This window comes from Pollachius pollachius (genome assembly GCF_949987615.1).
Source record: "Pollachius pollachius genome assembly, chromosome: 10".
Taxonomy (NCBI): domain Eukaryota; kingdom Metazoa; phylum Chordata; class Actinopteri; order Gadiformes; family Gadidae; genus Pollachius; species Pollachius pollachius.
Window position 1 is genome coordinate 1,373,113 of NC_136943.1, and position 17,500 is coordinate 1,390,612.

Sequence of the window (17,500 nt, forward strand, 5' to 3'; positions counted from 1 at the left end):
GGGACCGCCGCTCATATCTTGGAGGGGGGGGTGGGAGAGAGCGATCGTACACATGCACGTGTGCAAGCATGTGGCCCTGCTGGGGGGGGGGAGGGAGGGGAGGAGAGGTAGGGAGAGGGAGAGTGAGAGAGAGACGGATGGACAGGGAGAGACAGAGACAGAGAAGGAGAGAGGGAGAGAGGGAGACAGAGAGGGAGGGAGGGAGAGAGAGAAGGAGAGAGAGAGACAGAGAAGGACAGAGAGAGAGAGAGAAGGAGAGAGAGACAGACAGAGAGACAGAGAGAGAGAGAGGGAGAGAGAGACAGAGACAGAGAAGGAGAGAGGGAGAGAGACAGAGAAGGAGAGAGAGAGAGAGAGACAGAGAAGGACAGAGAGAGAGAGAGAGAGAGGGAGAGAGACAGAGACAGAGAAGGAGAGAGGGAGAGAGAGACAGAGAAGGACAGAGAGAGAGAGAGACAGAGAAGGACAGAGAGAGAGAGAGAGAGAGAGAGACAGAGAAGGACAGAGAGAGAGAAGGAGAGAGAGAGAGACAGACAGACATAGAGACAGAGAGAGAGAGGGAGAGAGACAGACAGAGAAGGAGAGAGGGAGAGAGACAGACAAGGAGAGAGAGAGAGACAGACAGACAGAGAGACAGAGAAGGACAGAGAGAGAGACAGAGAAGGAGAGAGAGAGAGAGACAGACAGACACAGAGAGAGAGAGAGACAGAGAAGGAGAGAGAGAGACAGACAGAGAGACAGAGAGAGAGAGACAGAGAAGGAGAGAGAGAGAGAGAGAGAGACAGACAGAGAGAGAGACAGAGAAGGAGAGGGAGGGAAAGAGAGAGACAGAGAGAGACAGATAGACAGAGAGACAGGGAGAGACAGAGACAGAAAAGGAGAGAGAGAGAGAAGACAGACAGAGAGACAGAGAGAGAGAGAGAGACAGGGAGACAGGGAGAGACAGAGAGAGAGAGCGAGAGAGAGAGCGAGAGAGAGCGTGAGAGAGAGACAGACAGAGAGACAGAGAGAGAGAGACAGGGAGACAGGGAGAGACAGAGAGAGAGAGAGAGAGAGAGAGAGAGAGAGAGGGTCTAGTCGGACGTCAGCGAGGGACAGATGAAAGTGTATTAACCGTCGCCGCGGCGATTTGCATGCGGCGGCGACGGCGGCGGAGACGAAAGGCCCTGAGATGGCCCGGATAGCGGGACGCATGAATAAGTAAAACAAACAACAACAAAAATAAACCCTCCATCTGGACCGCAGCTAGCGGCAGACGAGGCAGGGAGGGGCGCTTCAAATGGTAACTGATGAAGTGGGCGCTGGTGCCCGTGGTGGTAGGGCGGGGGGCGGGCGGCATACGAAGCGACTGTCACCTTCCCCTCCATCCAGCCTGAGCGCTTCTGCCCACAAGTCCCCCCCCCCCCTCCCCCCTCCCCCTCGCCATCTTAACCGGGCTGCACGCTCGGCTAGCCTGTCGGCTAACGCGGCCTCTCCAGTCACTCTCCCCTCAGGGGACAGGGGGTGACACACTTTCACTAGCAGGGAGCACATGGGTCAACGTGTGGGGATTAAATAGGTCGCCGGGGGGTGCTCAGACCCCCGGCCAGGGACAGAGCTCTGGACAAGGGGCGTGTCCGCTGGGCAGCGGGTTAATGAGGCGTGCGGCGAGGGGGAGGGGCCTGGCGGCGCCCTCGTCAGGGAGGGTCAGGCCCCCGGCGGAGGGCTCGGTGTCAGCGTGTCTTTCGGGAACGCTGGCTGTAATGTGTCAGTCTGGGTTGCCGTGTGGGTTGTCTTTTGGATACTCGGTGGGCACATATGTTGTAAGCATGACGTGTGTGTGTGTGTGTGACACGGGGGGGGACGGAGGACGGGGGGTCCGAAGCCATGCCCGTGAGGGTGTAAATCCCACCCTCCGCCGGGACAACACGCCCATGTAGATCAGGTAGTCTGGAGGAGACCGCCCGACAGACGGCGGAGCTCTGGGGGAACGCTGTACCAGGCGGCGTGCCCAACAAATGTCCTCCTCCTTCGGGGATTAATAGAGCACTCTGCGTCTGAATCATACCGATTCATCCCATCACCTGACTCACTGACACTCTCTGCCCCCGCCCCCCCCCTGTCCCAAAGAGGCAAACCCCCAAATCCTAACCCGAGATACCATCTCATCCTCAGGGTGGTCCCGTGAGTGTGTGTGTGTGAGCATGAGTGCGTACGTTTGTGTGTGTGTGTGTGTGTGAGAGTGTGCCACTGTTTGTGTCGGTGTGAGAGCGGTGTGTGTGAGTTTGAGGGTGTTTCTGTGTGTGTGTGTGCCTCTGTGTGCGTCTGTGTGTGTCTGAGTGTGCGTCTGTGTTTGTGAGTGTGCCACTGTTTGTGTCGGTGTGGAGCGGTGTGTGTGAGTTTGAATGTGTTTCTGTGTGTGTCTGTGTGTGTGTGCCTCTGTGTGTGTCTGAGCGTGCGTCTGTGTGTGTGTGTGTCTGTGTGTGCGCTCACAGTGGCGGTGTGGCGTCTGGGGATGCTAAGTGGATTTGACAACGGGATTAGATACTCTTTTTGTGGTGAAATTAATCCTATTTGATTGACTGCAGAGTGAGCGGTGAGGGAGTGATCAGAGAGTGAGCGGGACCCCCCCCCCCCCCCCCCCCCGGAGGTGATTGTGTTTTTCTCCTGAGAGTGACGGTGGGTGCGCGACGGTGACGAAGACGAAGGCTGCTTCATATTCCACCAACCATTCCATTAAGAGGAGGCACGGGGAAGAAGGCCGAAGAGGAAGAAGAAAAGCCAGGAAGAGGGAGGGAAATAAAAACTGAAAAACTGAGAAGTAACTGGAAACGAGCAGAGATAGCAGAGAAAAGACGAGCGACACTGAAGATGCATGGAACTATATTTACTATAGATATCGCGGGTGAGCTGTCCTTTGAACAAAATGCTTTTGAATTTCATTCAAGGAAACCTGCCTGTTTCAAATTCAAAATGGGAATTGCCAACTGTTGAAACAGCCACAAGTGACGGCAACAAGTTCGCCCCAGCGCCGACAGGACGTTCCCGAACACCGTGCTATATCTCCCCTTTGGGGCGACGTTCATTGACGCGTCGTCGCCTATTTTATGAAAACCCATTCAGAACCACCCTGCGGGCTTGCAGGATGATAGACGATCGCATTGTGTCAGCTCCATACTAACAAAAAGTCATTTCACAGTAGATAACGTGGATTAAATCCTTTATGCAAATTGTTTACGCAAGATTCCTCCGCTCGCACCGCCCTCCATCTCTCCCCCCCTCGCCCCGGAGCCGGGAAGCTGGAGCCGAGAGGCAGTCACTCATATTTTGTCTCCCCTCATCGCCTTGAGCCCGATCCAGATTTGGAGAGCAGATAGCGCGCAATCTAATATGCCATTATTTATTAGAATGGATGGACTACCGCAGATAGAGCCAGCGCCCTCCATTTTGCCTTTCAAGGTAATGATGGAAATTCGCCAATCGTTCCTCAAAGAACGTCCCGACGCGTGTCTTCTAACTGGCGTCCGGAATCCCCCGGGCGTCGCCATTTTTAAGTTTCACGGCTACTATTTCGGTATCGCCCCCTTCCTTTCCTCACTGTGCGTCGCAAACCACCCCGACAGAAAGGACAAGGGGCCTGACGGGATGCGGATCCGATGAGCGATCTCCCAGGCGTACCGCGGTGACTTCAGAGGGAGAGACTCTCAGGAACGGCCGTGGTTCTGTGACAACAAGCCCATTATACACCGAAGAAATAAATGCACGGGGAGGGGAGCGTCGGAGCGTGTCGTTTCGCTCGCTACTTTACATGCGAACGCGGTGCGTCTTTGCTTGTCATAGTCTCTATCAACCGTGTAGGTCAGCCTGCCTGCCCGCTGCCCCTTAGCGCTAGCTAGGCTACAGAAAACCCTTCAGCCCCCGTCCAACCATTCCCGCTTTTATCTCTGTGTTGTTTTGTTGTGGTTGTCTTCTTCCTCCAGATATACCTGTCCTCAACACAATACATCACCCTTTGCTGATATTGTTCGCCCTGTCTGCCTTCGTCGAGATAGAGCGAGCGAGAGAAAGAGAGGGGGGGGGGGGGGGGGGGGGGGGAGGGCACGGGCCGGGGTGGGTAAAGTTAGACAGCCGACCTTTCCTGCTGTACATCCATCTGTCAGCGTTATTATTTCGTTCTATTTGAGATTTTATTATCACCACCTGCACCGAGCAGGTAGGCGGTCCGCCCGCCTAGCCGTCTCCGCGCCGCGGCCGCCGGCGTCAATCTAGATCTGTGTCCGTCAAGCTCTGACAGAGTGGTACGAGCCCCCTGTCACTCAAGCTGATTCAGACAGGGTGTGTGGGCGGGACGGGGGCCGGGGGCCGGGATGGGGGCGCGCACACATCTCCATTCGCTTTAGCGTGACATGCTAATGGCCACCTGAATTTGCACAATCTGCATTTAAGAACAGCTGTCACTCCTGCTTATCTCATCGGCACCGGGTGCAAACACAGGCTGGGGGGGGAAGCGGTCCGGTGAAACCCGAAGGCAGCGAACATAACATAACATAACATAACCTAACCTAACGAACAAGTAGCTTTTTCATTCTATATTGGCACTTAATGTACATAATTATTGTGTATTGTACGTCCTTGGACTGAAAGATAGTACTTAGCCTCGTGACGCATTTTATCCTAGCTATTTTTGTTGTGTACGGGGAACGGGTTTACCTAGCGATAGTGGGTGCTAGGCACATGGTGCTATGAACATCCTTACTGTACCAACAGCGAAATATATATTTTTCTTTTTCTTCTGAAAAATGCACTTATTGTAAGTCGCTGTGGATAACAGTGTCTGCTAAATGCCCTAAATGTAAATATAATGTTACGGATATTCTGGTCCTTTTCCGGTGCTCATAAAATCTGCGTGAGTTTTTCTGGTGGCTGTCCGCATAGCTATCCGTGTCAAAGGGTGCGTGATTCAAGAGGCTAATTCTGGAATAAAAGTTATTGGTATATTGTTGTCGGTAGCTGAACGCTCTTTGCAAAGCAGCGGCGAGCTGCACACAAGGCCGGCCGTGAGCCTCTGAAAGTACACGACCGCATTTCAAAAGGATTCCACCTGGTGCTGCTGAAATGGCACACAAATCTGAATGAAACGGAGAAACACAAATATGACATGATACTCAAAACTAAAAACCACGTCTCCTTCAGCCTGTGTGCGCGCATATACTGTTTGCTCGCTACGGACGAGCAGAAGAAACCATCGCACGCCTCAACGCGACCAGGAAAAGTCTCTCCTCTCCGAAAACACGTCCACAAAAGAAAGAGTCGGGTCCTGTCCTCACAGTGGACGTCGGTGGGCACGCGGTGGCAGGTTCTACTCGTCTGAGCTCCGCTGCACAGCCCGGCTCCACTGAGCTACTTCCTGCTCAGAGCCCAGCCGCTCCGACTGGCCACACCGCAAGCTGATGCGTGGGGGGAGGGAGACGTTTGCCCCAAGACGGCACCGGGTGAGCGGGCAGCTCTACAGGGGCCCCGCCGTGCCTGCCAGGAGCCTGAGGGGGGGGGAAGCGCCGGCCCCTGGAACCATCAGGCTCTGTTAGCGCGGCCGGCCCCTCCGCCGGTGGCAGGGCTTCGTGTGTCACCGTGATGAACGCGCCGCTCCGTGACGGCCCGTCCTGGCGTATTAGCGACGGACCGGTTCTTCTGAAATGATGGGGCGCTCGATTCGGCGGCGTGCGACAACACACGCTCGCAGCAGAGCTGCGGCGGCGGAGCGATGGATATCCAACATCTGGCCCGGTCCGAGAGCAAAATGAAAATCCACTTAGAGAAAATTAAAACAAATGGGGGGAAAGCGCTTAACGGCGATATAATCCAGTTCTCACATTAGCATTACGCCCCGCACATTAACACAAATAGATGGGTTCGCTGTGTTTGTTTCCATAGATCTCCAACAACCTTTCTGCGTATCGGTCAACCCTTTGAGACGCAGTCTCCCTAACTCACCTCCGAGGAGGGAAAATGCCATTTTCCTAAGCGTTTTTTTGTTGGATGAAAACATTTGTCTCCTCTCGCTACACCGCACACCCGTATGTCATCCTGGCCCCAGCTAAATGAATTAAACCCTCATTAAATATGCATCCCATTGTTAATCATTTGCATGTGGGGAGGATTAGGTCTCAATTTGTGAAATGACTTAAAATCCATCCCTCTATAAAAATAGCCCTCTTCGGAGTGCGCCATTCGCCGCGCCGCTCTGCGATTCAGACATTCTCGTACGTGCGTGTCTAAATCCATAAATCTACCTATAAGATATTTAGGGGCCCGCTCAAACAATAAAAGCATATGTCCACTCCATCTGTCGGTCATGGATTAGTCCAACCTGAAATGCTCAATTCAGGTCAACAGTATAATCAATAATTATGCTCCCCAATTTTAAAGCATAATTCCTGGCTTAGAATTAAAATAATGAAAGCTTAAATAACGACTTAATCAAGCCTAGGCGTCCATTAAAACCATTTAGCTGGCACTCCTCATTAAGGTAGAAAGTGGGGAGATGAGAGGTTTTTTAAATTAATAAACAATGTTTTTAAAAGTTGCCACCCTTCGTCTTATTCTGGTCAACAGCAACCGAAAACACAGTTAATGTTAACCGCTAAATATTGATGTGAGAAGCCCTCTCAAATAACGACTCCTCAAATAGCTGCAGTCCATATAGGATTTTCAGCAGTCTGTCAGTGATCTCTGTTGGCTACCAGAGGAAGGCGGAGGATAGGAGGAAGGCTCTTACACACAACCCTCAATTTGAGAGGAGAGGAGAGGAGAGGAGAGGAGAGAGAAAACAGAAAAAGAAAAAAGAAATACCCCCAGAAAAAATAAGGAAAAAGTACGAAGATAAACTAGATAACCTGCATGTGTGTGTGTGTGTGTGTGTTTGTGTGTGTGTGTGTTTCTGTGTGTCTGTCTGTTTCTGTGTGTCTGTCTGTGTGTGTGTGTTCGAACCAAAGGCCTGAGAGCCGCAAACGAGTCCGAAAACAAAGGAGCAACTCCTCCATCTTTGATGAAGAGAGCGTAGTTGAGGAAGAAAAAACGCAGACTCCAGACCTGCAATGAGCTCCTGCTTACAATTAAAGGAGTGCATGTTTGAAAGACCCCAAGGTCGTCAAGAGAGCACTGGAGCAAACAAGGTGCCGGGCTCCAGAATCCTCTGTCGGCCGTTCTCCCGGACACGTCCGCTGTCACCCCCATGTTTTATTCATGCAGAGCGTATAATGGCATTCAGAAACCCAGATCAAAATCTGCTCTGGCAGAAATATTTAATATGATACCTACTTTTATAACCCCTCTCCATCTGGCAAGACAGAACCAGAAAGCAAAAAAACTCCTCGGCTCAGCCATGCTGAATTATTGAAAGTGAGGCTTTCAAAGGGGTCATTGTTAGAGAGAGACAGACAAGAGAGACAGGGAGACAGACAGACAGACAGAGTGACAGAGCAACAGCGAGGAGGGCATCAAAAACACCGCCACGAAGAAGACATTGTGCACGCATCAATTATTTGGAGTTTTGTGACGCGCTCGGGAACGTCTTGTCACATTCTCCGGCGTCGCACGGAGCCGGCGAGCGGCTCTGCGGTCGGCCGCCGCTGACATTTAGAAGCCGTAACGTCGGGGGAAAATTCCCATATCGTGTGTCAGAGGGGAAGAATCGGGAGGAAGAGCTCCCGCCCCCCCCCTCCCCGATGCCCTACAGGCCTGAAGCCCCTCGTCAACGACGCCGGCGTGAGAAGGAGAGGAGACGCATCGGGCGGTCGAGCTCTCTGTCTCCGATCTGTCACGTCCGAAGAACCGCGGTTTACGCTGATCGATCGGCGTTCCCACGGCAACAGCTACGGCTGGAACAGGAAGACCCAGTTTTGGTCTCAACGACTCGGAACAATAGAAACGTCCCGGGCGCCGCCCGCTACTTTGTGGGGATGGGAACCCCGTCGGAACAAGAAAGTAAGGAAGGAGAAATCACAAATAAAGCCGCCGCCGGCTGCGCGAAACAAGTGCTTATTTCATGCTAATTCCAGGGGCCCAAAGATAGACGGATCAGCAGCGGAGGCCCGGCCCTTCGGAGGGGAGCAGCCAGACTTGTAATTTGTCATCTTAGCGTAGCTATTTTTAAATGTTCCCCACATCCGCGTGTCTCTTCGTGTTAGGCAACATCATTTGCTGCTAATACGGGCGGCGGGATCATTCCTCGTGGCACTTTAAATTTACCTGGGTGATTTTTAAAAGCCAGCGAACCGCAGCTAATCAACGTGAAAACCGCTACAGCGGAGAGAGACGGGTATTTCCGCCCCGCTCGCAGAGGATGTTCCACAAATATTCCGGCTAAAAGGAGCATAATCTTCTTGTTGTTTGAAGGCACGCTATCGACCCAGGGAATATGTGTAGGAATACTGCACGGATGAAAAGATGACATAACACACTGCGACAGACACACACACACACACACTCACGCACGTGTACACATGCACAAATCCATACAAATTCATGAGGACACACACACACACACACAGTTTTCCTGCAGAGTTCAAATGAGTTTGAGGCACATTTCCACGAAGCCCCCATACCAGCTCCCCCTCCTCATGCTCTTTGCCTTCTAACACCCCCATGCCTGATCCCCCCCCCCCGTGTGGGGGAGGAAGAGGAGAAGAGGGAGGAAGAGGAGGATGAGAAGGCACAGGAGGAAGAGGAAGAGAAGGAGGAGGAGGAAGAGGAGGAGGAGGAGTGACGTACCTTTGTTCATGTCAATCAACTGCTTCTTCTTCTGCTGGCGCTCGTGCTTCTCTCGCTCAGCTTTCTCCTTCGCCAGCTTGGCTCTCTTGATCTTCTCCTCCATCTCCCTCTTCTTCTGGTTCTCCTTCACTGCATCCTGGAGGGGGGGGGGGGGGTAGGCACACACACACAGAGTACACAGGGAATAAGAATTTCTCCTTGCTACTGCTTGCCATTACTGTCCTGGTATCTTCACAAGACGAACCGCTTTCAGGAGCTGCAAACCCTCGGCAGATTCCCCCTTTTTACTTTTTGTATTTTCTAAGGTTGGGGTTTGATCGTGTGAGCACAGCTTGTGGAATAAACAAAATCGTACGTAATAGGTGGCGGCTTTTTTATAATTTTTTCACAAAGTAGCGCATCACATGCAACCCACCACCGATAGCTACTACGGCGGTTAAAGCCGCGACGTTGTAAATAATACATGGACCCGGCACGTTGTGCATTAAAAGGAATGTATAAGATGTTAACTGCATCTCTCTCTCTCGCTCTTCCTCTCCCGCAGGAAGGAGGTGGGCTCAGCAAATAAATAAATAAAAGAAAGAAAGAAATACACATTGCTTCTTTTATCCCTGGTTTTATTTATTGCCGTGTCTGGATATGCAGACCATGGCAGACTGCAGGGAGATATGGGACACAGCGCTCCCACCGAGAGCCGAGAGAGAGGGAGGTGAGTCCTTCTGACCTCCTGGCCCCACGTGCTGGCTGAGGGGGGGGGGGGCGCCGAGAGAGGAACACAGGAACACGCAACGCCACCTCAGCAGGGAGGAGCGGGAGAGAGAGAGAGAGAGAGAGGGGGAGAGAGAGAGAGAGAGAGAGAGAGAGAGAGAGAGAGAGAGAGAGAGAGAGAGAGAGGGAGAGAGAGGGAGAGAGAGGCAGAGAGAGAGAGAGAGAGAGAGAGGGAGAGAGAGAGACAGAGAGAGAGAGGGAGAGAGAGAGAGGGCGAGAGAGAGAGAGAGGGAGAGAGAGAGAGGGAGAGAGAGAGACAGAGAGAGAGAGAGGGAGAGAGAGAGACAGAGAGAGAGAGGGAGAGAGAGAGGGCGAGAGAGAGAGCGAGGGAGAGAGAGAGAGGGAGAGAAAGAGAGGGAGAGAGAGGCAGAGAGAGAGAGAGAGAGGCAGAGAGAGAGAGAGAGAGACAGACAGAGAGAGAGAGAGAGGCAGAGAGAGGCAGAGAGAGAGAGAGAGGGAGAGAGAGGCAGAGAGAGAGAGAGAGAGAGAGGCACAGAGTGAGAGAGAGGGGCAGAGAGTGAGCGAAAGAGCGTGATGGAGGCAGAGAGAAAGATAGCAAGAGAGATAGAGAAACAGATAGAGACAGAGAGAGAGATAGAGAAACAGATAGAGACAGAGAGAGAAAGAGGAACAGATAGAGACAGAGAGAGAGATAGAGGAACACATAGAGACAGAGAGAGAGATAGAGGAACAGATAGAGACAGAGAGGGAGATAGAGGAACAGATAGAGACAGAGAGGGAGATAGAGGAACAGATAGAGACAGAGAGGGCGAGAGCTCTGGAGGAAGACTCAGCCGCATGACCTTTAGAGGCGGGAAAAGGTTTTCTCACCTCAGGCCTGTGGAGCAGCCCTTGACAGGTGCCGTCTTAGTGGTGTTTTGCTGTTCTGTTATCATGTAGAGGTGTGTGGGTGCGTGTGTGTGTACATGTGCCTCCAGTGTCTGCTTGTGCATGTAGTGTTAGTTTGCATCTAGTGTTAGCATGCATTGAGTAGCAGAAGAATGTGTCTGTCAAGCCGTATATACATAAATACTTGTTTCCACTGCGCGCCTCTCGGCTGAACATGTGCAATAGCGTATACCTTGTACATTGTGTATCTCACGTTTGTGCCAGTGTGTGTGTGTACATGTGTGTCTGTGCATGTGTGTATGTGTGTGTGTGTGTCTGTGTCTGTGCCTGTGTACGTGTGTGTGTGTGCGCGTGTGTACGTGTGTGCCTGCATGTGTGTGTTTGTGTGTGTGTGAGTAGGTGTGTGTGAGTGCATGTGTGTCTGTATCTCTTGCTGTGTGTGTGTGCGTGCCGGCCCTCCACTGTTCCCCCTCTGCCGTAATGAGAGGCGACACTATGTTCCCATGCTAATGCCCTGTGGTCGTGCATGCGTCGTGTGGCTTTGGAAAACTGAGGGATTATTGGAGGGGGGAGGTCTGCGGGGCGGTCAATAGCCCCGCCTTTGATCCTCGTCCAAGGACACCCGCCCTCTCCGTCACCGCGCCCTTGGACAGGGTGACAAGGAGTCTCTGTCCGTGTATGTAAAGTTTCACACACATTAATTGCCGACCGCCTCGAACGGCTTCACCAAGGTCACGGGAGGAGGGCGCGGACGTACAGCGCGGGCCGTTCCTGTAATGACAGCGGCGGTCTAACGTGCGGCCAGTGGAGATGGCCACGCACACGTCGCCGGTGCCCTGTGTGACACTGCAGCTGTTGACTAATGCGTTTCACGCACTGTTTAAAAAGGCATTAAGGAGAATCATCTGCAGCGGTCACGATTGATTCCTCCATTCGTGGCGCTGATAGGATTGAGTTCCCGTTTTGGTAATGATATTACAGCAATGCTCAATATCTAGAACGTAACGCCGGAGATAAATTATGCCTGTTGCAAAAAAATGAAAAAACCTGCGGGCGAAACTTAGTCCAAGCAAACTAGGAATCCTAACTGTAAACACGGTTACACAACATCGTTATCTCGCTGATCAAACAAATGCCACCGCTAATTGGATTGGCAATAAACGGAGGCTGCTTCTTGGTGGCATAGTGTACCAGAGCAGGTCCCACAATGATGGGTGTTAAACCAGCATGGTATATAAACCTTCACAGTAATGTCTCCAGGCTGCCATCACAGTCAGCTGCAAATTAAGATAAAGATGCAATTTTCGAACTATGATTAGGCCATGGAAATGTACCTCTCAGATAAAACATCTCAAATAAAAATATGTATTGAATGGGAGGAGATAGGCACCAAGTCATACAGGAATTAAAGAAAACGGTTGGTCCAAGGACAAATAGTGCATAATGGGATATTAATCCATTTGTCAACAGTGATGACAATTGATTTGTCCATTAAACTAATGGAAAGGTAGGTAAAAGCCAGAATCCAATGATGGCATCCAAAGTATTGCCATGCAACTTCAAGATTTAGAAATAAAAGAGATTAGAAAGTTTCTGCCTGTCCTTGCCGGCCGCTGTGTGGCTTAATTGTCCTTGAATGAATCGAAATAAAGCTGCTTTTAATGTACATCTCTACAAAACGAAGCTCTCCGAACAGAAGCATTGGAGAAAACGTTGTTGTTCCTCAAGAGACCTGGGATTGCCTGTGCATATTTTGAATTAAAAAAATGCAATCAAAAAGTGTTTTACTTTGTATTACCCTCTAGCAGTTAATGCTAAACTGTAGTGTGACAATAAAAAAATAACAGCCCACCAGAAGGAAGAGTTCTCTTCTAAAGCCTTGAGAAATAGAGGGAAGCTTTCCTCCTCTCAGGGCCTCTGGTGGGTCTGATACCGGGGGGGGGGGGGGGGGGGTGATGAGGACTCCTCACCTGGTCAGGAGAGCCAATATCGCTGTGTAGCCCAAGGCTCATGTCTACCTACCAGGGCCGGGCAACTTTCTTTCCCCCTCTCTCCCCTCTTTCCCTGAGTTCCGCCCGTTAAATAATTCATGAGGTGTGTTTTTCTGTCTCCCTGACCCTGAACAACACATCCCCGGAAGCAAGGCTTGCCAGTCCCAGGGCAGACGTGTTTACCAGCGGTCCATGAGGGAGCCATGACGGCTCACAGACTCTCGGTTGCACCATCTTTTCCGGACCAAAAAAAAAAAAGACTTTCATTAGAAATTTTTACAAACTCAGCGGCGCTAAGGCTTTGAGCGGCAAAACGTGTTTATTAACCATCTGCTCCACTGCGTGGCAGGGGACCGCCACACGCTCAGCTACAGGAAGTTATGGGGAACAGACGGTGGGACTTCTGATGGGGGGGTGTGCGTGGTACCCCTCCCGTTGTCGAGGAGGTTATCCACCATGTTTACTAGAGATATTACGATGCCACTTCTTTCCTTCCCGATACCGATACCGATTCCTGAACTTGAGTGTCGACCGATACTGAGTATATACTGATGCAGCATCTAGCGTTGTGACTACTAATAGCATTTGTTCTTATTGAAGGCTTCTCTTACGGTGACAGCAATGTATAGTCGGTGCACTTAGTGTCGTTTCTACTGAATTTAAAATCTATAATTATAATAAAACATTTGTATTCTTGTAGGTAAGCGTCTGTGCATCCATGTTTCTCCGAATTGGTAGCTCGAACGCACGAAGGTCGGAGATGACGTGTTTCCATTCCGACTTTCCACCTCTGTCCTTTAACGGACGCAGCATTACGCAGTAGCGTTGGTGATGTTCTCTGCCGGTGTAGTAAATGAGCTAGTCATGTGATGATACTGGACCGACGCACAGACATGCGCTTTCGCCGATTCCCGATGCTTCATTTTAGGCATTGATGGAGGAAATTCCGATGCTGGTATCTGTATTGGTAAGACTCTAATATTAAACGTCTTCTTCTCCTTCTTATCAACAGTAAATTTGTTGGAGGGAAGTCAGACAAGCCGCTGTGTCCCACGAGGGCCGGACGGTTCACAGTGTCACAAGAGTACCGCGCCTTGGCTATTAGCCGGCCCTTGATTCTCGACGGGGGCATCATCTGGGGATTAGTTACTGTGAGGGGAGAGGAAACACAATGAGCCTTTGGCCTCTTTAAGTGGAGCCACAAGGACGCACGCACACATCCATACAAGTTCCTCCAGACAGCCCTTCAGATACAAACAGACGGACCCATTAAGTCCGACATTCTTTCAGACACCGATACTCACACACATATATACCCCAGGACAACCGCACACACAAACACACACAAGCACACCCCCAGACACAAACAAACACACAAACCCTCAGACAACCGCCCCCCCCCCCCACACACACACACACATATATACCCTCAGACAACAACACAAGGACCCTCGCACACACCCATACAAGTTCCTCCATGCAGTCCTTCAGATACTAACATATCCACCTATTCACACCGACACACACACACACACACACATATACCCTGAGACAACCACACACACAGACACACACACACACACACACTCACACACAAACACAACCTCAGACAACCCCACACACACAACCCCAGACAAACACACACACACACACACACACACACCCACACACACACACACACACAGACACACACTAGCTGTAGCTCTGATCTTCCTGATGCTCTATCTCCCTGCGCCACGTGTCCGGGATCGGGGTCCGAGGTCTTATTAGAAACTCTCTGGGTTAACGGGGAAGGCGGTTGGCTCATCCCAGCCCATCTGCTCTGCTTTGATAACTCATTAATGCCAAGATCCCCCCGCCCATCCCCATTACACATATGTGGCCTGCGATTGCGTTTCACTCACCCGCTCTCCCTTTCAGCCCATGTCTGCCGCGCTGAATTGAAATGAAACAAACCTGCTTGACTCGTGAAAATTTAATAATATTATTGGGAATCAAATAATATGAGCGGGGGGGGGGGGGGGGGGGGGGGGGGGAAGAGAGAGAGAGGGAGGGGGAGGAGGCGAACACGGGGAGGGAGGGAGGGAGGGACAGGACCCAGCGGGGGGGCAGGCGGCAGGGAGGGGAGAGTTAATGAATTCTCTTATCAGTTCCCGTTGGGCACTGGGAGGCCGGCCTCCTCAATGCGTTTACTCAAATGTCCCCACGCCGCTTGGCTGCATTAAGCCTCCGCTTTCGAGTAAAAGTAATTTAGGGATGTTCTGATGGGAGTTCGGCAACACAGCGGGGTTGGGTTTTTTCGGTTGCCGTGGATACGGCAAACACTCGACACAAGCTGCGCTGTCGGGTGAAATGTTTGGAGAGTGGTCCGGCCCTGAGTTCGACCACGGCCTCTGAACGATACTCTCGCCCCCCCGGGGAGACCCATGTTCTTCCAAATGCCAGGGTTGAAAGTGTGTGTTTTGAGTCCGAGATGTGAGGGATTATTTTAACATTTCAAAAGGTGTTCTACACTCTAGAGTTGAGACGTTTCCTGATCCATAACGGCAGAACGCGCCATTCACCTGAGGCTCCGAGTCCAATTACATACGCTGAGAGTCAGCTAATATTTCACCTAATTGATTCGATAACGTCTATAACGACCGAATCGATGAACCGTCTCTGCACAAAACAAATGAGCGGCTGATTGTATCATATAATCGTAAAACAGAGCCGGTTCATTAAGAACCGCGCGCTGCCATACATACAGAGTTAGGGAGGATGCAGGCAGCCAATACTGTATCTGTTCTCCACGCGTACACGCTGTATTTTAACATTGACAGAGTTGACTCTGTGCTGGAATCCATACACCACCCGGCTAATCTATAGTGAGCGCAGAGTGTGTGAGAGGAGCAGGGGGTCAGGAACACACGCAGAGAGGGTTTTAACCTACAGCACTCCCTGGACGAGTGGAGTAGAGCGTGTTTACGTCCGTGCATCTACCAGGGAAGCAGAGAACCGTTTATTAACACGGAAATGATAAGCCCGACACGGCTCCCTGTTCGAGGAAAATGCCGAAAACTAAAATCAATACCGCTAAGTTACGGTTATCGCCCGCTTATTGTTTACTTATACAACAGCTCGCAAAAGCATGTCTCGCTGTATTTCACTCCCCCCCCTTCCTTCCTTCCCCTTTAACCAAAGGAGGCAAGGATAAAATCTGCCATGAAAAATTCATCCCCAGCTATTTGCTTGAGAGGCTAATAGATATATATATTTTTTTTTTTGGGGGGGCTGCCTCTTTTAGCGTGACACCCGCAAGCAGCAAATGGCCGGACTCCTGGAGGGAGGGGCCTGAATCCTGGAGGGAGGGGCCTGACTCCTGGAGGGAGGGGCCTGACTCCTGGAGGGAGGGGCTGGACTCCTGGAGGGAGGGGCCTGACTCCTGGAGGGAGGGGCCTGACTCCTGAAGGGAGGGGCCTGACTCCTGGAGGGAGGGGCGTGTTACTGGCCAGAGCTCTGTGATCAGGGCGAGGGGGGGAGGGGAGGCGAGGGGGAGGGAGGAAAGAGAGGAGGGGAGGGAAGGGGAGGGAGGGAGGGGGAGGGGGGGGGAGAGGAGGAGGAGAGAATGAGAGGAAAGGAGAGAGGAAGAGAGGAGAGGAGAGGAGAGGAGGGGAGGGAAGGGGAGGAGAGGAGGAGAAGGGGAGGAGAGGAGAGGACGAGGGGTGGGGAGGAGAGCGAGGAAGGGAGGAGAGGGGAGGGAGGGTGGGGGGGTGAGGAGGAGGAGAGGAGACGAGAGGAGAGGAGAGGGGAGGGGAGGGGAGGAAAGGAGAGGAGGAGGGGGGAGGAGAGGGAGGAAAGGAGAGGAGGAGGGGGGAGGAGAGGGAGGAAAGGGAAGGGAGGAGAAGGGAGGGAGGGAGGGGGTGAGGAGGAGGAGAGGAGACGAGAGGAGAGGAGAGGGGAGAGGAGGGGAGGAGATGAGAGAGGAGGGAGGGTGGGGGCGCGGGGGGCACGGAGGGCCCAGACAAGAGGACCTTGCCATTCACGTTAATGGTTTGTGAAGACTCGGAGCGTGCCTCCCGGACAAAGTGTCATCATCCTGACACATTGGATTTCCTCAGGGCGAAGGAGGGAGGGAGGGAGGGACACTCAAATAAATGTTTTTTTTAAAAAGTATGTCACCATGGGAACGCGGAAGTCGTTTGCTTAGTTTTGACTGGGTCCACGCTTCGACAATAATAATGTTTTTCTTTTGTAATGTGTTTTTTAATGCGGTATATTTTTTTTGGACTCGACTCGTCTATTTCGGTATTCCCTCCTGCAAATATAATTTTTTCTGGATATTAAGGTGATATATACACACGAGCGGTAGACAGGGCTGGGTCCTGGAGTACATTAAGGTTTATGGTCCCGTCTTTTAAAATAGGCTTTCTTAAGTGCTCATATCTTCTGAGTCTTGATTAAAGAACACACTCAACTTTCTGCAACCAAAATGAAAAAAAGAAACGTTCAAACTTACTTCAAAAAAGCACGACGACTTAAAAAAAACGCAATCAACCACAGGAGCAAGACACAGCCCATCTCTGTACCTACCCAACACCCAGTTAGATCTTTGATGTGTGCGGTGACAGAACACACGCGCGCACACACACACACACACACACACACACGCGCGCGCACACCTGCATGCTAATAAAAAGCAGCTCCCCATACTCTCTTTTATCAGCGGGCCCACTTAAGCACGCGTTGCTACATTATACATTCCCTGTCTGAGAGCAGCTTCGCTGCCTGCGTTTATGTATTCTTTAATCTCCAGTCTTATAACCCAGTCTCGTCCCTTCAGCTCCTGTTCTCCCTCGCTCGCTCGCCAAAGTCTATCAGGAAAATGTACTTTATCGCTGCTGAGATGACGGAGTCAAAAATAAGTTCACACAGCCTGGCGCCTTCCAGTGGAAGGCGCCCGGGCCTCTGCAGCCCGGGCGCCTTCCACTGGAAGGCGCCCGGGCTGCAGAGGCTTTAAGCTGATACCGGCCCGGTACAGTCCAGTAAACCCCGCCGCTATCTCCCTCACCTCCTTCATCGGGACAGGAGATGGAGGCGGGGCAGATGAGGGCAGAGGGGCTCCCTCGCTACCGGGTTGTGCTCTGAGCTACCCAGGGTGGAAC

General features: G+C 51.8%; 1 protein-coding gene across 1 annotated transcript in view; it reads right to left on the bottom strand.

Moving 5' to 3' along the window:
* The window catches only part of diaph2 (diaphanous-related formin 2), a gene marked incomplete at its 3' end in the record, with an annotated part of 344,437 nt that overhangs the window by 7,593 nt on the left and 319,344 nt on the right, over positions 1-17,500 (bottom strand). Inside the window, exon 27 of the mRNA XM_079744815.1 lies at positions 8,749-8,884. Coding sequence (XP_079600941.1) covers positions 8,749-8,884 — 136 coding nt within the window. The remainder of the gene's footprint in view (positions 1-8,748; positions 8,885-17,500) is intronic.